The sequence below is a fragment of the Oryzias melastigma genome, linkage group LG13 (genome assembly GCF_002922805.2).
Source record: "Oryzias melastigma strain HK-1 linkage group LG13, ASM292280v2, whole genome shotgun sequence".
NCBI classification, from domain to species: domain Eukaryota; kingdom Metazoa; phylum Chordata; class Actinopteri; order Beloniformes; family Adrianichthyidae; genus Oryzias; species Oryzias melastigma.
The window spans coordinates 11,492,167-11,516,955 of NC_050524.1; the positions used below are offsets into that span (position 1 = coordinate 11,492,167).

Genomic DNA, 24,789 nt, shown 5'->3' on the forward strand with positions numbered 1-24,789 from the left:
CTTACTTCACAGCATGGTGTATGTCTGTCGAGCAGTGGATGCTGCTGTCTTGTCTAACTGCTCACTTTCACCTCCTGCTTGGCCCTCTACACTTCATCATGCCCGCTTGTTCTCCTCTGTGGATGATGTTGGAACTGCTGCGGAGGACGGAGACAACTTTTACCAACTTCTGTGTCTAGTTTTAGGAGTTTCTTAATGTGTTTTAGTTCTCAAATATGAAAATAAACTATATTGATGCACACTCACATCATCCATAGCATAAAAATAAACAGACTGCTCAGTTCTTTGAAGTTCTTCATCACTTTACGCAATCCTCGGACTCTCTAAAAGGCCGACTCCAGTATTAACTCTCATCTAATGTAAATACTCAACACACATGTGCCCTTTGAAGGCCTTTGGATGCAGAAGTTCATTGACATTTCGGATCAATCTGTAGCTCTGCAGCCGGCGGTGAATCTAACTCTCCGTTTTGCTTCCACCGTTGGATGTTTCTCGACTTGTAGTCCACTTCTCCCCCCTTGTATTCCTCCCCTCGCTCCCCTCTCCTCAACAAGTGAGGCAGAACATGTTTTGCGACAGCCAGCACAGTGTGTGTCTGCGGTCGCTGCAGGGCCGAGGTATTCACAGCCCAGCTCCGGAGGTCACATTCGCCCGGCGCCGCAGCAGCTCCAGAACATTGCATTCCCCTTGAATTTGTAAGTCCTGCTTTGCTCTCTGCTCATGCACAATTCCTGCTTGTTAATAATTGCTTTGGCGGACTGAACATAAATATTTGCAGCGAAAAGTGATTGTTCAAGTGAAAATGTTTACAAGGCTGATAGAAATTGTAAAATACGGTAGCTTGCAACAATGCTTTTGTTTTTTTTCTCCAAGAAGACTAGTTTAGCTGCTTGGTAGTTATAGTAGTTTGCAGGATTTCTTGCAGTATTCTGAACTCGTGATGCTCTTGCATCACTTTATCACAGCTGCACTGAGACCAATGGATATTTGACACTTGTGCATTTGAAGCTGATGTGTGTGCTGTAAGGTAAAAAAAAAAAATCTGTGAAAGGTGAGGATATTTTTCTACACATTGTATATAAAGCTATTTTCAATGTATGTTTTTTGAACGTTTTCTTTGACTTGTACAGACGTTGATTTTTGCCTTAAAGTGTGTTTGATGTGTAGAGAATCTAGATTATAACGCTGACGATGTGCACTTTTCGTTGTTGAAATTAGTTTACATGTGTGTGTGTGATTGCGAGTGTGTGTGGGTGTTTGTTGTGTTAATTGGAGGACGGCCGTGTTGAGTCAAAGCCTCTGCAGTGGATCTGGAACATGAGGGCAGGACCACTGCTGGCGTTTCGGCATATTTTCTTTTGCTGCAGCTCACTACTGCCGGTTTTTCATGTATTTTTAAACAATTGGATCGAAGAAGCTGTGTCAGAAGATTACGCCGTCGAGGTTTTTTGAAAGAGAAGAGGCTTATCAGTACTTAGAGTGTCTTGTTTTTGCTGGAAAAGCTGCACAGCAAAAGCGGAGCGTGCCGTCCAGGAGGGAACTATCTTTAACTCCTTTCAGTTCACCTCCTGCACCCAATACATAGCCCGGTAATTAGCAGTTTGATTTCAAGCAAGTACGCAGGATTCCCAGCAGCGTCGCCTCTGTAATTGCAGTGCAGCAATTAACATTCCTTCATGACTGTTTAATACAATAAAACGGTGCTGGAATCCTCCGTTTTATTGTGCACTTAGACAAACGGTCTAAAAAACTGAGAATCGAAAAGTCATTCCATTCCCTCAATCTGTACATTTAAAAACTTATTATATGCAATAAAAAGGAGTAAAATATTCAATCTGGAAATTAATCAACATAATAATGGGGGAGAAAAGTAATCTGAAGGTAATTTGATCACTACGGGCAACCATTGGTGATGTTTACCATTCTCCATAGATATATTTATTTATTCATAGACGGTAATAAACCGAGAGACTATCAAAGGAAGCGCAGAGGGATTCCAGGTGTTTGAATCTGTTTCCTGAATTGAAATAACAGCATTATAAAATACCCCACTGTTGTAAACAAAACAGTAATCTTTGAGACATTACTCACTGAATCAATTCCTGTTTTTGGATATGTCAAGATAATAAATAGACATTAAAAAAAGACATTAAGAAAACACGTATATCTCAACATTATGTCTTTACAATAATTCTAATTATGGAGGTTTTGTTAATGAGTTGTAAATGGATCTTTGTAAAAGATTTGACTCCCAGTTTAACCCCCTGTTGTACTGCTGCAGAGATTATTGTTTTGTACAGATCTCCTGTAACGATGACTATATTACTGTGTTTGTTGGACACAGTCTGTCTTTCATATTATATGAATAAAGATATCTCACAGTTGATGAATTTAGTTGGCAACGTGAGAGTTTTATTGGAAATAGCTTTCTTTATATCTGTGTTATTTGCAAACTTTTGCATTTTACATAACGATTCATATCATATCATCATTAGTGGTTGATGATCTGATTCAGTCGATGTTGGTTCGTTTTGCACAATATGGTTCCCTGACCTAAAATCGATCCACGACATCTTTAACCAAAAATTCAAACCAGTGTGACTCAGAGATAAATACCTGGTACTAAACAAGTTTTCCAGATTCTTTGTTTTTCATGCAAGATAATCAAGTGTAAATTTAATATGTGTTTAAACAAACAAGTAAACGAGAATTAATAGAAAATCCATTAATATTTTAGCTTCCTAAAGTTCAATCCACATCAAAATAATCCCAATTGAACATCATTAGAACATGATACACAAATGTCTTTCACACAGATAAAATTTCACACATTCGTCTGTAGGGAGGCCAAAAACGACCTACTCTACTTTGTTTATTTATTTTTTTTAAACAGTTTTCTCATGATAAGACGTCTACTATCTCACTATTTGTTGTGACACTGAAATAATGTAGAATATACTGTAGCGTCTGTCTCTCCCTTTCCTGCACCCAGATGCCGTTGGTTACTGTAGGCCAGGGGTGCCCAAATCCAGGCCTCGAGGGCCGGTGTCCTACACGTTTCCTGACCAAACTGCCATTAAAGCTGCTCATTGGCCAAACACACCGGATTCAGGTAATCAACAGCAGATAGGACAGGGTTTTTTAAAAATCAGCTGGAAGCCAGACCTTGAAGCTCCCCCCCCCGCTGTAGGCCATGACCAACACCACACAGCTTACACAAACAACTCTCAGCTTTTTGATTTATTGGGGAAACTAGGCTCCTAAACAATTTAATATTGTCTCTTGCACTGTCTCTGTTACCTTACCTTTATTTCCCTGATTCAGCCAATAACTGAACCCTATAAGTTCAAACTCCTGACAACAGGTTGAATGACAGAACCCAGGGCCCACACACATATCTACATGGTGCGTTCACTGAGCTCCGGACGTTGGTGGAACCCAACCAACCACTCACCCTAACTCAGTCCACTACAACGTATTTTTTTTTCTAAAATTCGCGGCAAAGAAAGAAGTTTGCCAAAAAAATGTTGAATACCAGAAGAACTGATCATTTTATAATTGATCAATTGAATTGTGGTATAACTCAGGCAGAGATTGTGCTGATGTTTTTGGTTATAAACAATATCCAAATCAGTCATTGTCATTTTAGGAAAAGGTTGGAGCTGCTGCAGTTCAGTGATCCTGCACTTGTTCACTTCATCAGTGACCAGGTCAGGGGACTAGACCATCTACATCAGTCAGGGGGGTCAAACTCAATCGCACAGGGGGGCAAAATCCAAAACACAATGTAGGTTGCGGGCCGAACAGGAGAAACATTTATTGAACATGCTAAAAGTAATTTTTATTTTTATTTTAAAAACCTAACTTTTTGACATAAATATGAATAAAAACAGGCAGGAATATTGTTCCAGAATAAATCAATTTAAACCTTAAATAACTTTAAATATTTTACTCTCCATAAAAATATATCTTTGTCAAAATTATACAAGTTAGAAATACAAGTTAGAAATGAGATAACATCAAGATAACATCATTGGTAACAATAAAACAAAATGATCCGGAGGACCGGATATAATTATCCAGCGTCCGGACCTTGACTTTGACACACGTGCTCTATATGGTTACAGACTGATGCATAAGAGGTGCAGGATGGAATAACTGCTCGTCACTCGAGACTTTGTCCTTTATATATGGAAAAAAAATTGCTTTCTTGTTACAACAAGATAGCAGATGTCGTTATCACGAAAAAACAGGCTGGAAAAAAAGTAGGGGGCAATTTTTGGGTTCCATAGGACTGTAATGATGAATTGATTATTTTTTTTTGCTTCCATCACATGTGTGTTGTCTGCTGTGATGGCACTTGTTCATTTTTTTGATATTGAAAAATAAACCAACCGTACTTGAATCCAAATGGTATTTTACAATGGAAAAAAAATCAATTAATTTGATTTTAAAACTGTTCTATAATGGTGAAGGTTGATCGATTTGATTAACAACTTGCCTCAAACAGATTTATCTAGTTGAATTGTAGGAATATAAATTGATTGATCGATTAGTCGTTACACCCCAAATTTTATTTATTTATTTTTTGTCCTGATTTCCGATTTTGTCTTGTGTTACTTGTTGTTACAAACCAACTGTTCCATCTAAGCATTGTCTAGATGGGTGGACACTTAAAGTAAAAGTGGAACTTAGGGCCTGAATTTTTTCTCACACAAAGATGATCAGAAGTATACTGACTTCTTTGGTGGATGCTTCCAGCTGCAGTGATTTCTTTTAGTCAATCTAGGCCTGGACTCTATTTTGCAGAAGAAGCCACTGATTTCTACACTCAAAAGGCAACTGCTAGTTTTTGACAGCCTCACTCTGGTCTAAATTTTAACTATGCGTGCTTTCAAAAGTATATTTAATAAAAATATTTTTAAGCAGCAAAGGACTGATGTTTTATGCGGCAACCAGTATCAATTATTTTATTTTATTGGAATATCTTTCAGTCCATCTACTTTTTTTATGAACAGTCCTTTCATGGTCAGTCTCTTAGTGCAATCCGGACACACAGCTGCCAGCAAGGCTATTATTTATGAGCACTTGAAGAGTTGTTGAATTGAAGAAGCCCTGTCTGACCATTGAAGCGGCCATACTCTGGTCCTATATAAGGAAAAGAAAGTCAAGGAGACAGCAGCCTATATTGGAGTAGGTGGATTTTCCTGCAGCATGCTGTGCAGCACTGTAGTGAAAGGACGGTTGGTTAATCTCCACAATCAGCTGTGACATCAAATCTATGTGAAAGGTTAGAAGCCTTGACAAGAGTCTGATCAGCACTGTCTTAAAATGTGGGGCTTTAAGATGCTAAAGAAGCAATAAAAAGAAAACAAACTTTGGTTAAACTTTGAAGAACATAAACTTTTGGGGATGGATCAATCTAAACCCATAAGAATCCAGATCAAGTTTTCTTCAAAGAAAAAAAGGTGAGATAAGAACATGTGGACCTCAGAAAACATTTTGGATGTTCCTCTATTACCCTAACGTCACCTTAGGTTTGTATGGATTTGTATGTATTGCCTAAACAAAATTTCGACTTAATTTGAAGTGACTTTTAGTAAAATACGTGTGGCCAGTGCGAAACCTTTTTCTTAGCAGCACTTATTTTGAATGCTAAAATACTGTATGTGTGGCTAATGCTGAATTCTGTCCTTGGCTACACTTATTTTGGTAAGGTTTAATGCCAGGAGGCCTAGACCCAGAGGAATAGTTAGGGTCAAGAAGCCCCGGATCTAGGATGAAGGGTTAGGGTTTGGAGGCCTGGGCTACAATATGTAAAAATATCACCTTTTCAGCTGTCAGGAGGGAGTCATCTCCTAAATACTGACTACACTCAATCTCCCATCAACCCCAGCACTCAGTGTCTCCACACCTGACTCTCATCAGTCAATCAGCCAGAGCCTACACTCAGTGCGAAGTATTAATTGAGCCTTTCAGTCTGCATACCGAGCATTTCTCTCCGACCTGATCACCGGCATCCCGGGTGCACCAACCCTGTGCTTGCATTATCACTCTGATTTAGCTTTGTTGACTTTTAGCTTAGCCTAGCTTCTGTCTGCCTCTCTATTCTATGGAACCAGCTGTCTGTCTGATTTGTGACATCAGATTTGGACATTTGTATGTAAAATAAGTGTGGGTAATGGTTACAGCTGTCAACGTTAATGCGTTAACGCACGTGATTAATTAAAAAAAATATTGAGTTAATATTTATCAACACTACTCAATTACACAACCGTCCTCCGCCAGTTCAGGCTTCCAGAGTTAATCTCTGATAATGCTCACTTTGTATGATACTATCCCATTTATAACACGGTCACTTACAAAATAAATAAATATTTGATCAATTTTAGGTTTAGATTGCTCTTTCACAAAAAGCGGACTAATGCACTAATGATAGGTAATGCGGCCCGTTGTCACAACAACGTGCTGCTGAGCCGGAATTAATCTTGACCGAAGCAGCAAAAAAAAGCGATGTATGCTCATAGGTTTAAAAAAAAGCATCAGTTCACAGAGAAAGTTCACCTCTTAGAGCGTGTTTTTGTCCAGAAGATAAAGGAAAAGATTGTGAGGAGGAAGCCTGCATATATAGACATTGTGACAGGAGCTTTTTTTTAGGCGTGAATCCACACCCAGCAGCCAATCAGAATCAAGTCTTCACACGGATAATTTAAAGTGCAGAAACACAATGTTTGTTTCTTATGGCTGTATACTAACATCTTTGTTTTCTTGGAGTAATATTGTGGACATGAAAGTCTTCAGTGTTCTGCTGATGTGTTCTATGCACACATGTTACTCTTCTCAGTTTAACACTATAAATTTAAACATTTCAGACAGTTAAAATGAAGGAAAAATGTTCTCTCTGACCTGTTTTTGTACAAAGCTGCATATAAAACTTACCCAGTAAAACATTATGATTAATCATGATTTATTACAACCTAAAAGTTTGATTAATCTAATTATTTTTTTAATCAATTGACAGCGCTAGTAATGGCTTATTATAGCCACACTTTAAATATTCACTGTGCCAGATGGTAAACTTTACAGTTTTTACAATTACCTCTTCAGGTGTATGCGACCAGCAACAGGATTTGGCCTTGGCCGCACAAATCACGTGTGGCCAACATGAATTTCCATCAGTGTTTGTGTTTGGTTGCAGGTAAATACGTGTTAATAACATCATCCTTTTTAATACACTCAAACCATCTAGTCTTAAATCCATTTAGACAGTTTGAATCCTTTTGATGATTGTTCTCAAACCACTTCATATATGAACATTTAAAGTTTAGGATGGATTTATTGCAGCCTGCTGTCATACTACAGAATCTACATCATAATACTGATAATTCTCACACAATATTAAGAAATTGTTCATAAACCTGTGTCAAAATGTATTTGGATACAAAAATGTGACAAGAACGCGGTTTCATTTGTGATCCTGTCAAAATAATCAATTTTATGGATTTTTTTCAACACCCCAGCTCCTTCATTCAAATCTGACTGCTTTCCTGCTGTGACTCAGAGCTTCATTTAAGGTGTAGCCAGTATTTAGTCGGCAAGTTATAAGAAAATGCTAAAAATGTATTAAAAAAAATGATCAATTAAAGGTGGCAGAACAGTTACATGGCAGAGAGAGCTGAGCACTTTAATTCCTATCATTTTTCACTTTGCTCTTTGTCTAGTTCCAAATGTATCATTACCTTTTTTTCTTGTACTAATGAATGAAAGTCGTCATTCATCCTCAGTGACAGTTTTATTTATTCTAAGTTTTCTAATTGGGCTATAAGGAGCAGCAACTGATTGATCTTTTCAAAGTAAAGCTAATACCTAGAATAAAGTGCTAAATTAATTTTGGCTTGAGTGGATTTTGAAGAAAAGGTACAAAGACCTAAATATGAACCAGAAAAGAGGATATTGTAAATTAAATTAATCATCTTAGGGTTCTGACAAGGACACTGCAGGACAGTCAACGAGAGAGACTGCAGATGGAATAAGTACAAAACAGCAAAGATTTTAGCTTTTTTTTATTTTATTTTATTTACACAAAACGTTGGCCCTCCATGATTTGAGTTTCTACAAAGCAAATACTGAACAATTAACTATAATCTTCATCTGTATTAGGAAAGCTTGGTTGTGTTTTCTGCACATTTTGCAATTTAAGAATGCTGCATCCTCTATGTTAGTCTGTGGTGTCTTGTGCATCCTAATTACTTCAAAGAGCCTTATTGGAGTTTAATAGAATAGAATAAAATAGAATTTTATTGAATTCTACAAAGGAATGTCCTTGTTCCCACAGCATGATAGATAATAAAAAAAACTTAGATACACTTAAAAATTAAGTCTACATCTATAACCTTTGATAGGCGACGTCTGCAAAAAGGTCAGATGGAAGAAATCCTACAAACAGGACAAATCAAAAATGATTTGTCAGACTTGCATGCCAGATGCAGCTACAGTAGTTTGTTACAAAGCTTCTTAATGTGATGCAGCCAGAGCTGGTTGTTCATTAACTGATTTGGCTTCTGCATATTTTTCTAGAAAGTCTGCTCAGATGAGACACGGAGTTCCTCTGAATTTGAGAGAAACTCCTCAGCTCCTGTGTGAGGAGGAGCGGAACATAAAAGACCATACAGGCCTTTGGGTGCCCCTGAGCTACAATATCTTTCATATTGCCAGTGCAGTGCCACCATGATACAATTATCCAGTGTGGATTCCATGGATGACCTACAAAATAAAAGACTCCCTAAAAGCTGAGCAGAAAACATCATTAATTAGTTAGTCGTGATTATCCTGTTTTTTTCCATGTTGCAGAAGAAGTAGCTTCTCAACATCCAAAATGCCTGGCAGGAACTTAATCACACATGCACACAAATGTTCAACATTCTCAGAAATTGTTTCAACTTTTATGTGAAAATGTGTTTTTTTTCACCCCAGCAACAGGAATTGCATGCAAAATGATATTTCCTATCAGTCACTTTCACATGGCAGACAGTTGTATTTATTTATGTATTTATCTGAAGGCCAACAGGGTTCCTCATCTCATTTCTGATGTTGCCAATGTACTGCCTGGTTAACCTTAATACTCTACGGTGGGACTTTGAACCAGATGACATGTTAATGTTTTATACCCCATTCATAATTTGTATGGTTGAAGACATAAATGTGTATTGGGCTATTATGGCAGAGAAAAGATATTTCCATTAAAATGAGTGGTAACTTTATAACTAATCGTCAACTCTGGTCCTAGATTACTTTTATGTGACGATGTAAAGACATGTGGAAGGCAGGTGATGATTATTCTATGTCCTCTGTAGATTGGAAGCTATGTGGTGACTTAAATGTTGCATGAAGTGCTGTTGAATTCATTCATTCAAGTTAGCTAGTTACTTGTTTAGAATATATAAAATGGTATCAAGAAATGGTGGAAACTCAAACAAATTGATTTTTTCTGGAAATTTTTCTTTTTTGTTTTTGATTGGGGCAAAAAAGTATTTAGTTAGCCACCAACTGTACAAGTTCTCCCACTTAAAAAGATGAGAGAGGCCTGCAGTTTTCGTCAGAGGTATTAGAAACAAAATGAAAAAAAAAAAATCAGAAAATCACATTGTATGATTTTAAGGATTTTTTTTGGAAATTATTTTGGAAATAAGTATTTGGTCAATAAAAAAAATCAGCTCAATACTTTGTTGGCAATGGCTGCAGTCAAACATTTTCTGTGAGTCTTCACAAAATGTTCACAAACTGCTGCTGGTACTTTGGTCCATTCCTCCATGCAAATCTCCTCTAGAGCAGTGGTGTTTTGGGGCAACACAGACTTTCAACTCTCCCCAAAGATTTTCTGTGGAGTTGAGATCTGGAAACTTGCTAGGCCACTCCAGGATCTTGAAATGCTTCTTATAAAGCCACTCCCTTGTTACCCAGGCGGTGTGTTTGGGATCATTGTCATGCTGAAAGACCCAGCTATGTTTCATCTTCAATGCCTTTGCTGATGGAAGGAGATTTTCACTCAAAATCTGATGGTACATGGGCTCATTTATTCTTTCCTTCACATGGATCAGTCATCTTGGTCCCTTTGTTGAAAAACAGCCTCAAAGCATAATGTTTCCACCCCCATGCTTTACAGTAGGTATGATGTTCTTTGGATGCAACTCAGCATTTTTTCTCCTCCAAACGGTAGAGTTTTCACCAAAAAGTTCTATTTTGGTTTCCTGTGACCATGGGACATTCTCCCAATCATCTTCTGAATCATCCAAATACTCTCTAGCAAACTTAAGACAGGTCTGCACTTGTACTGGCTTAAGCAGGAGGACATGTCTGACACTGCAGGGTTTGAGTCCCTGATGGTGTAGTGTGTTACTGATGGTAGTCTTTGTTACTTTGGTTCCAGCTCTCTCCAGGTCATTCACTAGTCCCCTGTGTGGTTCTGGAATGTTTGTTCACCGTTCTTGTGATCATTTTGACCCCACAGGGTGGGGTTTGTGGGGAGCCCCAGATGGAGGGAGATTATCAGTGATCTTGTATGTCTTCCATTTCCTAATATTTGCTCCCACATTTGATTTCCTCACACCAAGCTGTTTACCTATTGCAGATTCAGTCTTTCCAGCCTGGTTCAGGTCAACCATTTTGTTTCTGGTGTCCTTAGACAGCTCTTTGGTCTTAGTGGAGTTTGGAGTGTGACTGTTTGAGGTTGTGTACAGGTGTTTTTTATTTCAATAACAAGTTCAAACAGGTGCCATTAATACAGGTAACAAGTGGAGGGCAGAGGATCCTCTCACAGAAGAAGTTACACATCTGTGAGAGACAGAACTCGTGCTTGTTTGTAGATGACCAAATACTTATTTCCCACCATAAATTACAAATAAATTCCTTAAAAATCAGATAATGTGATTTTCTGGATTGTTTTTCTCATTTTGTCTCTCAAACCCATTATGAAAATTACAGGCCTCTCTCATCTTTTTAAGTGGGAGAACTTGCATAATTGGTGGCGGACTAAATCATTTTTTGCCCCACTGTATGTGTTTTACCCAGTAGTGTTAAAACTAAATCTCGATGCAAAACTAACAAGTTAATGAATGACTCACTTTTCAAGATGTTGAAATACTTGACACCGAGGTTGTGAATGTTCTCCCTAGCCTGCATCATACATAAGAAGATGACTGACAGAACAAATGCTTCCTTGGAAAAGTCTTCATCGGCACCTGGAGCTGCAGGCATGGAGGGGCCCAGCGACAAGATTTTTCGCTGCAGGTGGGTGCGTAACAAAGTTCCCATGGCCCACAGAGAGGAGCTGTACCAGATTCTGAGGATGACGGGGCCTCTGGTAAGAACATCAGATTCTTCATACAGCATCTGTCAGACTTGGAAAAAGGCTGCCCCTTGGTGTCAAAAGTGTCCTAGTTTCTTAAATAGCATCCATCAATAATTTTATTAAGTCAAACGCAGAGATTTTTTAACAGTTAGACCTGCATAAAATCCATTACAGCTGCATTAACCAGAGCACTCTTTAAGTGAGTCTGTGTCATCGTTACCAGAGCTGACATTTGTGTTTCTAGCTGCTCGCTAGAATCCTCCATTATCTGCTTCCTTTTGTGGTTACAATGTTCTGTGGGCGCCTGGGAAATGATGTCATGGCTGGCTACGGATTAGCTTCTGCAGTAAGTGCTTATGCTTTTTTATTGTCATCGTCGGTGGCAAATCCAAATGATTTTAAATATGTTTTTGTGTTTCATTTAGACCCTGAATGTTACCTCAGCAGCTACAGGATTTGGTCTCGCTTTGGCATGTGACACACTGGTCTCCCAGGTTTGATAATCTCATGATAGTCTTCCTTGTGTTAATATTTTCTGATCCTTCCTTGGACTCATTTCATACCCAAACTATTCATTATTCTCCTTCAACAAATGATTAACCCCGTCCATGCAGACATTTGGGGGCAGGAACCTACTGCGGGTGGGAGTAATCCTTCAGCGTGGCATCCTCATCCTGCTGTTGTTCTGCCTGCCCTGCTGGGGGCTCCTCATTAATGCTCAGGCCATCCTGTTATGCCTGGGCCAGGACCCAGTGGTTGCCAGGTAACTAAACAGAAATCAACTTTTAACTGTGTGCCTCTGTTATGATTCAGATTTCAAATGAGCAAAAGCAGTCATTATTGCATGAAGATTGTTCATTACTGTATAATAGGTTATTTCAGATGTAATGAGTATAAATGTAAACTAATATTTTTAACTTTTTTTTTTCCTATTTTTAGAATAGCACAACTTTATATCACAGCCTACCTTCCAGCAGTACCAGTAAGTTGTAACCTCATACTTTTTTATTTTTTTTTATTAAATTAAGTTTATGAGGACCTATTGCCCTGGGAGTTTAGTATTAGCATCATTAATTTGTCTCTGTCTTTTAGGCCATGTATCTACATCATCTTCAAGTTTCTTATCTACAGAACCAGGTGCTGTCATAACCTGTTCTCTAACATTGAAGAGACTCAAAATGAATTGCCTGCAATAATTTAATTAGACTTGTAGAGGGTCTGAAGTCGTCAAGTCAGCTTTGTTTGTTTCTTCAGGGTATAATTATGCCACAAATGTACGCCGCTGCTTTGGCTAACATAGCAAATGTGGCCACGAACTACATCTTTATTTACTGCCTCGATCTGGGGGTTGTGTAAGTGTTTATCGTGATACAATGTAAATACAAAAATGTCCATATATTTTTTTTATGGTGATTCTGATGTGCTCATCTTGCAGTGGATCTGCAGCCGCCAACACTTTGTCTCAAGTTTACATCTGCGTGTTTCTGTTTGGTTATATCTGGTGGAAAAAGCTCCATGCGACGACATGGGGAGGTGAGAGATTTTCACATCCACTGACTGGCTGAGTTCACATGCACAACAGGTTCAGTCGTCTTATGATTTTACTGGACACCTGCAGGTTGGTCTGTTGAATCCCTGCAGGAGTGGGGCTCCTACATGAAACTGGCCATCCCCAGCACATTAATGACTTGTTTCGAGTGGTGGGTATACGAGTTTGGGGGATTCTTTGCAGGTAATTTAATATTAAGTTCAATCCGTTTTCAAAAAAATATATGACTTTTCTACAAAACTATTACTATGGAAGCAGCTTTTTGATTTAAAAGAAGTGCCTGTAATTTAAAGTGTGTTTGCAATGATCAGGAATGCTGAGTGAAGAGGAACTGGCCGCCCAGCATGCAGTAATAATGGTGGCTTTTTTGACCTATATGGTAATGTGCATGTTGGAGCATTCTATTGTCATTCTCACAAAACCAAAACTGTTAAATTAGAAGTGTACTTTTAGCATTTTCAGATAGAAACTCTTCACAAAACATGTTTATAATTTATACATTTACTTTCCTGCTTTAAAAATGATGAACCCACAGTTCCCTCTTGGCATTCAAGCTGCTGCTTGTGCGCGGGTGGGTAATGCTCTTGGGGCAGGAGACACAGCCAGGGCGATTCTCAGCAGCAAGCTATCGCTCACTCTTGCAGGTCAGAGATGAACTTGTTGTGTAATTGCAGCACATTATGAAAATAATCCTTCACTTCCTCCACATTTTCTGTTTGACAGATTTCCCAGCTCCTCTTTTCCAGGTTGCTTTGCAATCGTTGAGGGTCTTGTGCTTGGCTCTACAAAATCAGTGATTGGGTTCATTTTCACATCTGATGAGTAAGTCTGTTTTGTTGCATTAATAAAAAGAAAACTGATACCTGATTATTAGCTTGCTATAGCTCCAGAAAGTGAACACTGTTTTGTGCACCCAAAAGTATTGCCTGAGGCAAAGATTTAGTTGCCTTTCTTCCCATTTCACCTTCTCAATATCGAGAGGCTGGTGTCATTTTCTACCTAAAAACACTTGTTGCCTCCTACCACCAAAATTGGTGCTTTGAAGGTCATAAACAAAGCAGACATCTTGTTTGAGTCAGGGTATTGCAATGCCCATAGACCACATGTACTAGGAACATGGTCTTTCTCTTTTGTTCATGAAACATAAAAAAGTACAACCCAATGAGGCTGGTTCAATGGATAGGATAACCTCACAAGTTTTCCAGGAACTTGTCAAAATTATCAGCACACACCAATAGTTTGTCCAGGTTGTGGACACAGACACCCTGGGATTTTTCATCCCAACTATCTCAGTTAGCCAAACAACAGATGTCCCTGTCTACCACTAGGTAAAGAATTATAGATCAGCTAAAGGGCATGACTTGGAATTGCAGTAATCCCTGTTGATGATGTCCTCAATTGTGGGAAAAAGTAGAGCAGCCAACCTCTGGATGGTCAGAGGTTTGGTTCCTGTCTTGCCTTGGCTACCCATGTGTCAAAGTGACTTTGGGCAAGACACTAAACCCAACATTGCTCCTGGTGGACATAGGTTGGCACCAGTGGTTGGCGACGGAGCTGCCATCAATTTGCGAATGTGTGTGTCCATGGGTGAATGGAACTGTGGCTGTAAAGGAAGGAAAAATGTGCTTTATTAGTGTTTTCCATTTGTCATTTAATACTCTAAGTGTGTGGTACCAGATCTTTTTTCACCAAAGCAACTTGTCTATTCCTGGACTCTTGAATAGACTTATTACACCAGTATCTAGCATCTGTGAAACTATTGTTCTTTACTACTTGGCAGTTGAAGATGCATATATTTTTGGGGACAAGATTAATGGCAACCTAACCCAGCCCCATCTATCAGGAGACCATTAAGCGTGTTGGCCTGTTGCAAGTTTAACTGTCACTTAGTTTACATTGTCTTCGCTGCACCTGCGGGATCAAAGTTTGGATCTTACCTTTGTATTCTGATGGGGTCAAGCCATTTCCCTGCTTGTTTATAATCTAGTCTACAGTCCAGCTGTGGCTGGCTATAGCTGTATCCTGACTGATCCTCTCTAAAACTCTTTTTTAGCAACTAGTACCATCTGGCAGCAGCGACGCCTTGATGCCACCTTCAGTGCTCGTCAGATCAAGCATTTTAAACATTTTAAATCTTGCAGACTGCTATTTGAACAACTTGAAGTCCAGTCATTCAGTTGCTTTGGAAGTCAAGTGTTTGTTTACACACTCTTCCTTTGACTCATAACCCTCTCCTGAGACATTGTTATTGACAGTGAAAGCAGATGCTACATCTCGTCATGCCAAGTGTGGCAGCTTGGGGTTGGAGTCAAGAGACTTTTCTGGCCTTACTGTCCTCTACTTCAATACTATCACCTGCTCTAACATACTGCTTGTAATAAAACCTTAATGATTTGATTACATTCATAGGACCACCTCAGCCTGTTTAGTCTTCAGGAGAGCCATTCATAGGGATTGAGATATCACAAAACTAACACTTCTACTGTTGTTTTGGAATTATTTCCTTAGCACATCCGCACCTGATGCATCCAAATAATTGTGGTTGATTGTAGTTTGTTTAACTCAGTTTTCATGGAGGAGGCATTGACTAAAACACCCCTTTTGTGTTGGAGTTATGGCTTTAAAGTCCTCCTGGTCAAAAGGCAAATCACAAAGCATTAGAATTATTTCCCTAAGGCGTCAAGACCCGATGCATCCAGGTAAGTGATTGATTGTGCAAGAGACAATAACCAAAATACCCCTTTTGTGTTGACAGTAAAGCTATTTTCCCACTGCAGCTGGCAACGCCGGTTCAGGCAACCACTTCCAATGACAGTCTCTCGTGTTGATGTGTGGCTACACAAGTTTTTAAGATCGTTTTTGGGCTCTATGTACAAAACGGGCGCCCATTGAACGTGCGTTGAAAGTAAAACCAGGTTGAACTTCGACCAGTTAGGGACTCTGCTTTGGTAGTATGGTAGTATTCACTTATGTTAATTATAGGGAAGAAATGAATGAGTGTTGTTTGTGCTCAGATGGAATTTTAAAACACCAAGTATTTTAATTATTGGGATAGAGCTGAGAAAGATCAAGTTTAGAGCAAGATTTCCACCACTTTGATATTTCGCACCAAGACTCTTCAAGCTATGGGTGCATGCACTAGACTTTCGTAGCGACATTCCATTTTCAACATTATATACTAAACATGCCCAGTGTGATTGTAGCATAAGGTTTTAAAGTCCACCTGGCCAAGTCTTGCAGAAGTTTTCATTGTATTGACAATAGTGCTGAGCAGTGGTATTGGCATCCTTATCTGTCTTATGATTACATCTTGTAACCCTTGAACTTTGGTAAGGATGAGCTACATTTAGGTTAGGCTGTCAATTTGGGCACCTATGCAAGTGCATTTGTTGCGAGTTAAGTGGCGGGCAAGGACAAATAATAGGTGTAGAAACTGGGATCTTTTTAAAAGTTATTTCCAATTTACTGGATTTTTTTTTAGGGGAATTTCTTTCACCCATTGGGAAAAGTCTACTGAAACCACCTGGGAGATAATTAGACCTCCACGGTTCCTACTCCCCTTTGTGAGCAGCTCTGGTAGAGACAGCTAGAGGGACAAATGTTTTATACACATACCAAACACAATTCAGCAGCTCCCCAAATATCTGCTGTTGTCCAGCTGGAAAAGCAAAAAAAAATCAGCATTTACCCTCATTTAGAAAACTAAGACTACATTTTAACAACAGAAGCAAACAGTCAAATTAACAAAAAAGAAAAAAAAAAATAGTGTTTTTTTCTTTAATCTGGGGGTCCAGGGTGGTTTAGTGGTAAGTACTCTCAACAAGAAGGGCCTAGTTCCAATCCCAGTTTGGACTTTTCTGCAGTGGACATGTTCTTCTTATGCATGCTAGGGCTTTCTCCAGACTCTTTGGCTTTCTCACATGGTCCAAAAACATTCTTCATAGGTTAATTAGTGACTCTAGATTGTACCTTAGGTGTGAATGTAAGTTTATGCGTTTGTTCATCTGTGTGGGCTTGTGATGTTTTGGAAAACTGTCTAGGGTGCACTCTGCCTTTGCCTGACAGTTGCTGGGTAAGCTCCAGGAACCCCATGACTCTACACATGACTAGATGGGTTTATAGGATAAATTAATTAATGATTTTTCTAAACTGTATCAACATTGTACCATTTATTTTAGCCAGTAGGTAAATATAGACCTTTCTTGGGTTTGTTTTATTGTTTAATTGCGTCCTCTGACATTCCAATGTGAACAATTTATGTGATTATCTATCACCAGTGATAGTGTGCCAAAAGTATTGCATTTACACAATTCATATATGCTGCTATGTATTTTTTCACACTCATCTAACTGGACATGCATTTGCTGCAATATTATTTGTTTTTATAACATGGAAAGCTGAGTGCACAAAACAGGATTTACTTTGTGGGACTACAGCTGCGCTTACAATATGTACACAGAATCAAAAGCAATTTCACAGAAATGGCATTCACTAAATCATCATGTAATTGCCATTCATTTTTGACTCTAATCCCTTTTTTTTGTGTATTCTCGATGTGTTCCTTTAAATTGACAATGAGTTGTGTTTAAAATAAATTTTCATGGTTTATGATTGATTTAAATGAGGGCTCGTTTGACCCTTTCTCTCTTACTTTTCTGTTTTCAGGAGGATTGTTGGCCTGGTCTCCCACTTGATGAATGCTTACTGTTTTCTTCAGTTTTTTGATGGTCTAGTGGTGAGTCTGCTAAATTGTGTTGTGCGTAGAGCAAATGTTTGCAGTACATTGTTCAAAATCCAGACATGTGCGTTATCTGAAACAGTAAAGTTAGTTTTTCCCGGCAACAGTGTGTGTGCACAGGAATCTTCTTGGGCACAGGAAAGCAGAAAATACCAGCTGTGGCTCATCTTATTGGATACTACTGCATTGGTTTGCCACTGTGTGTGACTCTGATGTTTGTCGCAAAACTGAGGATTCTAGGTAATTTTAAGAAATGAACCATATTTTGCTTGATTGATAAACATTCGTGTAAGTGCAGTGAAAGAGCGACTTACCTGCTGCTTCGTTTTTCTTTTTCTCTGCAGGTTTTTGGCTAGGACTACTCATTTGTGTTATACTGCAATCTACCTTCTACATTGTTGTTATCTTCAAGCTGAACTGGGAGAAAATGACTGAAGAGGTATTTCATTAGAGGATAAATCTAACAAGATCAACTACACATAGACCTATTACTGATTTCTAATAAAAGCCACTTTTACACTGGTAAAAAACTCACCACAGATGGTGTGCATGCATAAAATTGCCAGGTTTTACGCATTCACTGTACAAAAATCAATTCTGTGAAGAAGCTTACAGCTATGCAACCTCACTGCATACCCCACAATACAAGAATGTATATGTACAAACAACAATATATACACTTTCTGATGTCATAAGGGGGTTTGTTCAAACTAGATTTGACCTCATTTTTACTACCCATTATGCCATTGTGAAATCGATAACACGAATCAAAGAATTCTCTTTTACAAGGAACCAAGAAACCTATTACACGCAGTAAATTGATTGTCAAAAAAATTTGAATATTTTCAACGAAAAATTAAGAAAGAGGCTTTAGGCAAGCTTCTATTATTGAACTCAATAATGCAGAATGAGTGTGATAGCCATACGTGAAGGCAGAAATGTAAATTAGCTGGTAATTAGAGAACATCCCCCTCTTTGCATGCTATGTCAGTCGAGAAAGTCCCATTGCATCCGAAGCCTTTATATACTGTAAAATATGAACTTTTTAGCTATCTCTGTTCCAGCAGTGGGTTGCCCATCACTTAAATTCATAAACTCTGATTCTTTGAAAATATTTCTTTCACTATCTGATGTCATCTCCAGTTTAGGTTAGCAGTGCCTCATTTTACACAGTGATGGTATTGCACCATCTTATCTGATTTAGGAAACTCACAGTCAGCCAGAATTTTCTTAGAACTGATTGAAAGTTTTTACCAATACTTCATTCTTACAGTTTCAGTCTAAGAGATAGACAAGGAGATAATTTCCATTAAGACCTACTGGGTCTTTAGGGTCTCTGACTTTTGAATGCATTTACCACCAACTCAAATGTCTCAAACAGGAGGACAAATCAACAATTAGGTCAATCCTGGACTTGGAGCTAATGATCACAGGATACCTGGCATAACTACAGGCCTTCAAATGACAGAGACATGGTGTTATTCATGAAAACATTGAGTCAAACATATTGTAAGATTACCAGTTTACAGCTTTAAATATCATTGTCCGAGTGAAAGCAAAAAGTCCAGGTTCCTTGGGCGAGCACCCTCCATCACTTCTTTCTACAACCTTTACCCATCTGCTTTCAAAACTCAAGCTTTGAGCCTGGATAACCCCTATGATATGTACTTCTCAACCTCACACACAAGCTAAATCTTACTTTCTGCTAGAAAGCCAATACATGTAATCCAAGATTAGTTGAATTAAGATGTGATGCTTTGTACACACTTGACGCGCGTTCAAGACTATGCTTTCAAGAACACGGGTTTATCCCACAGTTTTCACACTGGACAAGGAGGAAGGAGCTTTTTTCAAATGTTTCTACTGTTTACTTGCGCATGTACACAACCTGCAGCTAGAAGAGGCTAAGTGTAAATTGTCGAAGTGGTGGAAATCTTGCAACTTAGGCAAGAAACGGAAACGGTTTGGTTCATTGCTATTGTGCTTGCAATGGCAGATATGGGCTACCATTATGTCAGAAGAGTGGCCTTAGTTTGTCTTTATTAAAAAAAAAAACAAATGCAGACATACTTGGGCTTGTCGCTATTTTCTGGGTTCACCAGACAAACCATTTTAACTTTGTGGAGTTTTACTGTTTGCTCCATGCGTCACTACCACATCCAAGTCCTTGATTTGTTTAAGTTCGACCTTGGTTGACTCGCAATGCGCATTCGATAGCCGCGCATTTTGTATGTACAAATCAACTCATGAATGCACAACTTTCAATTCAGAAGCCAAAAACACTCATTTAAATGTGTTTACATAGACCTTTCACTGAAAGTGATAGCTTGAACGTGCGCTGCTGAAGGCGCTGTGTACGTAGCTGAAGGGTTTTCACTGACAAGTCCCTCTACCACGCAGTTCTATGGTAGAGTTAGTCTTCAAGTGCATTCCCCAGTTTCAATTTGCCCTTGGAGATCCTATCAGGGTCATTGTCCCAAAACTATAGCCTCTGGAATCATTCGTGCGCTCACATCTCCCTCCTTCAGAAAGGGAGCAGATATGTGGTTTTGTGTCTTAAGAGAGATTTTAATAAATTTGCATGTTGATATTTTCAGGCAGTGAAACGGGCTCAGAAAAACACTCAGTTGGCACTTTTAGATGCAGACGCTCTGTTGGACAATACTGGTACCAACACCAGACGGCCATCAAACAATGGAAACGTAAGTTGCTTTTTTTTTCTTAAAAAACATTAAAAATCAAAATCTCCATTCTTTTATTTGCCAGAAAGATTTCCAGCTTTGTTTATGTTGTAAAATCTCTTCAAACCGCTGATACATGCAGACTTACTAATGATAGTTTTTCCCCTTTAGTCAGTTGAAGGCTATGTGCCAGTGACAACTGAGAACAATGACGGAAAACTAGAGGTATCTGACAGGCGTGCAGTCCCCCAGGAAAGACGAGGCCGACTCTCCAGCAGCCAGCTGATCCTCAGGAGAGGCATCACTGTGTTTGCAGCACTGGGCCTTCTTGGTGTGGGCATAATTGTGCATTTCCTCGTGCCTTTACCGGAGACCCAGTTTACAAAGGCCAACACAACAGAGGGCTGGATCAATACAACATATGCTCCCAGCCAATATTTCTCCACTGTGCAATAGATGAGACAACAACTTCAGTCAATCCTTTTTTGCAGTTGTACTTCTGAAATGATTTATTCATAAATTTATAATGAATGTAGCATATTTTTAAATGTCATCATTATGCCAAAAAAATTTGATGATTGAATAATTTAAACTGTAGTATGCAAATTATTTAATAATAGATTTTTTTACTAGATTTTTTGTGCGATTTTTCTGTCAGCTTGTATAATAAAATGAGATAATTATGGATTTGTGATCACTAAAATTTATCCTGATAATACTGTCTTGAAAATGACTTATTTTCCATTAAAAGGTTTTTGGATTGTTTTTGGATTGTTGGGCCATGCTAACAACTCAAAAGATTAACCCTTTAATACCTGAATTTATTTCTGACTATATCAAAAACTTCTCCGGTGTTTTTCCGTTCAAGGTTATTCTAAATTAATTTATGGTTTGTTGTGAGTTAGTGACATACGGCGTGAAGTAAATACGGCGTTAATAGTTGCGTTAATAGTTACTCTTAATGTAATTTTGGATTTTTGTGATATATATGTATTTTTTTCAGACATTAAAAATCTAAACAATAGCAGACAGCAACACCCCCCCCCCCCATCCCCAGGCAACCTACAAAACATACAGAAACAGTATTTAATTCTCATTAAAAAAAAGAAGGAAAACAAAACACACACGACTACATCAACAAAATACAGATGTTCCAGGCCATAGATTTATATATTATACATTGGTTAAAGTATATAGATGATTAGTTCAAAACTCCCATGGTTTGATACTGGAGTGAAAAAGATATTTTAATTTAAAGAAACAGTCTAGGGTCGGGTATGATTCCCCTCTGCAAATCAAATGGCTTTCTCTTGTATTAATATATTTAAAACACAAGAAAACAACAACTAACCCAAGTTAAGAGATTATTTCCAAACATTTCTTCACTTTGTATCTGGAAAAAAACAATTCTGTTCAGTTCGGTTATAGTGTGGTGGTGCATGTATGTGAAAATTGTGGCAGACACGCGTTGGAACTCAGGAGACCACAATCCTACCGCCTTGATACTGATGGACGAGGAATAATGCAGGTCAGAGTCACTTTGCTGATGTCCTCGACATTATGGACCACCATCCACTATCTTTGACCGTCTCTCCTCCTCACGCGATGCTAGCTCCACAATGCTAGCTCCCCTGCTAGCTTTTCTGTGTAAGTCCCCCAAACTCAATCCGACTGACATCCACTTTATCTCCAGCCCAGTAAGCCGTCAACCCATTTCTTATTTTTATGTTGGTGAAGAACAAAAACAGAATCACCTTTTCTTCTCGACACGACTCTCTCTCTGGCCTCTTTTCTCTTTTTCGCACCATCCCCCTGCCACCTGTTAGCACCCACACATTTCAAAATAAAACTCTGAACAATAAACGATTGATATTAAAACAAAATACGCACAACATAACTTATTAATATAAAACAGGTTATTAAACTTTGTTTAATGTTGATGCAGTGACAACGTGATAGTGTCGTTGATCACATAAATGTACTGTATTTTTTGGCTAGTTACGGAATTTATATATTTGAACTTAAAAATATGACAATCTAAATATTTCTTAAAATTTTTAAAGTCAGAATAGAAATGTTTTATTATCATTAGTAGGTTTATCAAGTTGTCCAACTCAGGATTTAATGTGATTTTGGTGCATTTTCTTGTCTTTGTTCCACAATCTGTCTTGTGTCTACTTTTGCTGACTTACCTGGACACTAGCAAAATCATTTTTTTTATAATTCAGAAAATAGCGAAGACCAATTTTAAGATATTTTGTTTCAAACATGAATGAATTAATGGCTTCGCTTGAAAGCATTTTTTTTTCTCCAGTATGGTAAGCCACAGGGTCTACTGAGAACTGGACCACATCCTGTGGATGACAGGGCCTCTGGTAAGGACCGGGACTGTTCTCATGAGCTTTTGAGTCTGCAAGTAAAAGTGTTTATTGTGATTTCACCAACAATAATAATAAAAAAAAGATTTATGATAGTTTTAATAGATTTGAGGGAACACAAAGCCAGATCCTAACCCCAAATCTGGGTTGGTAGGCTTCAGCAAAGAAGTGTCTGTAACTAATACGAATGTGTTTGAACACACTTGTTGTGACAAGACTAATGGCAGGGGCCATTAGGTGCAACATGTGTTTGCTAAAATCTCATTAGTGGACTGGTAGGTGTTTCACTTCACTCTGGCAGTTTCTGCAGCCTTTTTGGATCTTTATAAAGCTGTTTCCATTTTTAGTTACAATGTTCTGTGGGCGTCTGGGAAAACAAATAATCCAGCTGCAGATAAAATCGAGCAGTAACTACAGTACAACAAAATTTAGATCATTTTCTCAGAAACCTTGTTAAAGGGAATAATAGTAAAAAAAAAAAAAATCAAAATCATTAGATCTGACTAAGTTTGATCAAATAACTGTGCTGTGTTATTGTTTTATCCAACTAAAATGAAATAATGAACTTGCCTTGATTTATGTTTTTTTACTCGTTTTAAGACGTCCAGATGCTTTACTGAATGGTTTTAAATGCTGTCCCAGAGCGCAACGATATATGATGAAAGAAAAGGCTTTGCCATAATAACAGTCTCCAGTATCTGTTGTTGCTGGTAACTGAGGATCAGATCACAGACTTTTTACTGCAGGTTGCATGTGCACACAAAGTACGTCTGCACCTCACCCTTAGGTAGAACGGACTTATGAAAATACTGACTTTTTATCAGGAATAACCTGGAACAAGATGGTCTTTGGCCCTTTAGCAGCAGAGATGGCGCCATTGAAAACAAAATAAAACACTCTATTTACATGTTACAACTTTTTGACTTTTTGCACCAGGGGTGTCCAAACTTTTTGCAGAGGGACAGATTTTTGAGGTGAAAATGTGTGAGGACCAACCAATCGACCTGTATTATTTGAAAATCTTTATAATGTAAAATACAAATGAACTGTTTGAAGATCCACTCCAATGAAAATTGTGTTTTGGGTGTTTTTAACATGTTTTTGTGGCAGTTTTCTCATGATGGAGGACTTATATAAAATAATTTGAGATTAAGTTACATTTCTGAGTATTTATTTAATAGAATCACAGTGAATCATGATGAAAAAATGCAGTTTGAAAAATCTGTAAGTGAAATGAGTGGCCCAAAGTCTCCCTGCTCCGCTCCATTCTGATGCATCCACTTTAAGACAAATAGATCCATGAACATCTTCATTATCCTCCTCTGAGCTGACCTCTGGTTTAAAACTGAATGGCTGGATAGCTCTGATATTGCTCCCCATTTTTGTTGCGCCGTTAATGTTAGCTTGGGGTAGTAAGGGGGTGTAAGCTAGCTAGAGGGGGTAAACAAAGAGATGAAAAGGCTTACTTCAGCACCAACCGTCCCGCCCATATCTCAGAAGCAGATTTCTGATGAACTCCTGCTGCTCCATACTAAATGTGTTCTAGAAAATGACTCAGGTTTTTTTGGAGGGTTTTTTTTTGCCTAAAAACTGCATAAACATATAAAAAAAAAAAAAGCCCTGGGAATGATTTTAATATACAGTAGATTACATGAGTGGGACTTTAATAAACTTTTTTTTTTTTTTATAACTTTTATAACTTTTTCACATAGACCAGAAACCATAGACTGTTTAATGAGAACTGGACATAGCAAGGGTTGAGGTCTCCCAAAGGAAATGCATTAACTTCGGCCCTCGCGAAATCAGGCCAGAGCCTTTACTGTCACTTCCTGGTACGTCTACGGCTATTCTAAGTCATGTTTTTAGAGGAAGTACTGTCAACCAATCTTGAGTGAGCTTGTTTGAAGCCCACACCCCTCCCAATGAAATCAGCTCGGAGGAATCTGTCAATCAAGCGTTGGAAGCGGGGCCAGCAGGAGCCACATGCTTTCACTGAGGACTCTGATTGGTCAGTTTATAAATTGAATAACTGGCGATAAAGAAACAATATCTTAAAAAAAAAATGGGATTATTAAGAATGTGTTAAAAGGAAGCAT

The 24,789-nt window shown here is 38.4% G+C and overlaps 2 protein-coding genes across 7 annotated transcripts in view; both read left to right on the plus strand.

The window, feature by feature from the left end:
• The window catches only part of pitpnm3 (PITPNM family member 3), a 115,447-nt gene extending 113,057 nt beyond the window's left edge, over nucleotides 1-2,390 (plus strand). For all 6 annotated transcript variants that reach the window (XM_036214885.1, XM_036214887.1, XM_024277445.2 and 3 more), the window contains exon 20: nucleotides 13-2,390. The gene's annotated coding sequence lies outside the window, so the exon portion shown is untranslated. The remainder of the gene's footprint in view (nucleotides 1-12) is intronic.
• Nucleotides 559-23,177, plus strand: LOC112149632 (multidrug and toxin extrusion protein 1). Its single transcript, XM_024277448.2, has 18 exons — nucleotides 559-695; nucleotides 11,172-11,359; nucleotides 11,592-11,693; nucleotides 11,773-11,841; nucleotides 11,962-12,110; nucleotides 12,287-12,329; nucleotides 12,440-12,484; nucleotides 12,602-12,699; nucleotides 12,783-12,880; nucleotides 12,966-13,079; nucleotides 13,208-13,275; nucleotides 13,432-13,540; nucleotides 13,643-13,718; nucleotides 17,562-17,631; nucleotides 17,742-17,874; nucleotides 17,979-18,073; nucleotides 20,232-20,336; nucleotides 20,487-23,177. The coding sequence occupies exons 2-18, from the start codon at nucleotides 11,192-11,194 to the stop codon at nucleotides 20,769-20,771; spliced, it is 1,827 nt and encodes a 608-aa protein (XP_024133216.1). The 5' UTR covers nucleotides 559-695; nucleotides 11,172-11,191; the 3' UTR covers nucleotides 20,772-23,177.
• The last annotated feature ends 1,612 nt before the right edge of the window (nucleotides 23,178-24,789 follow it).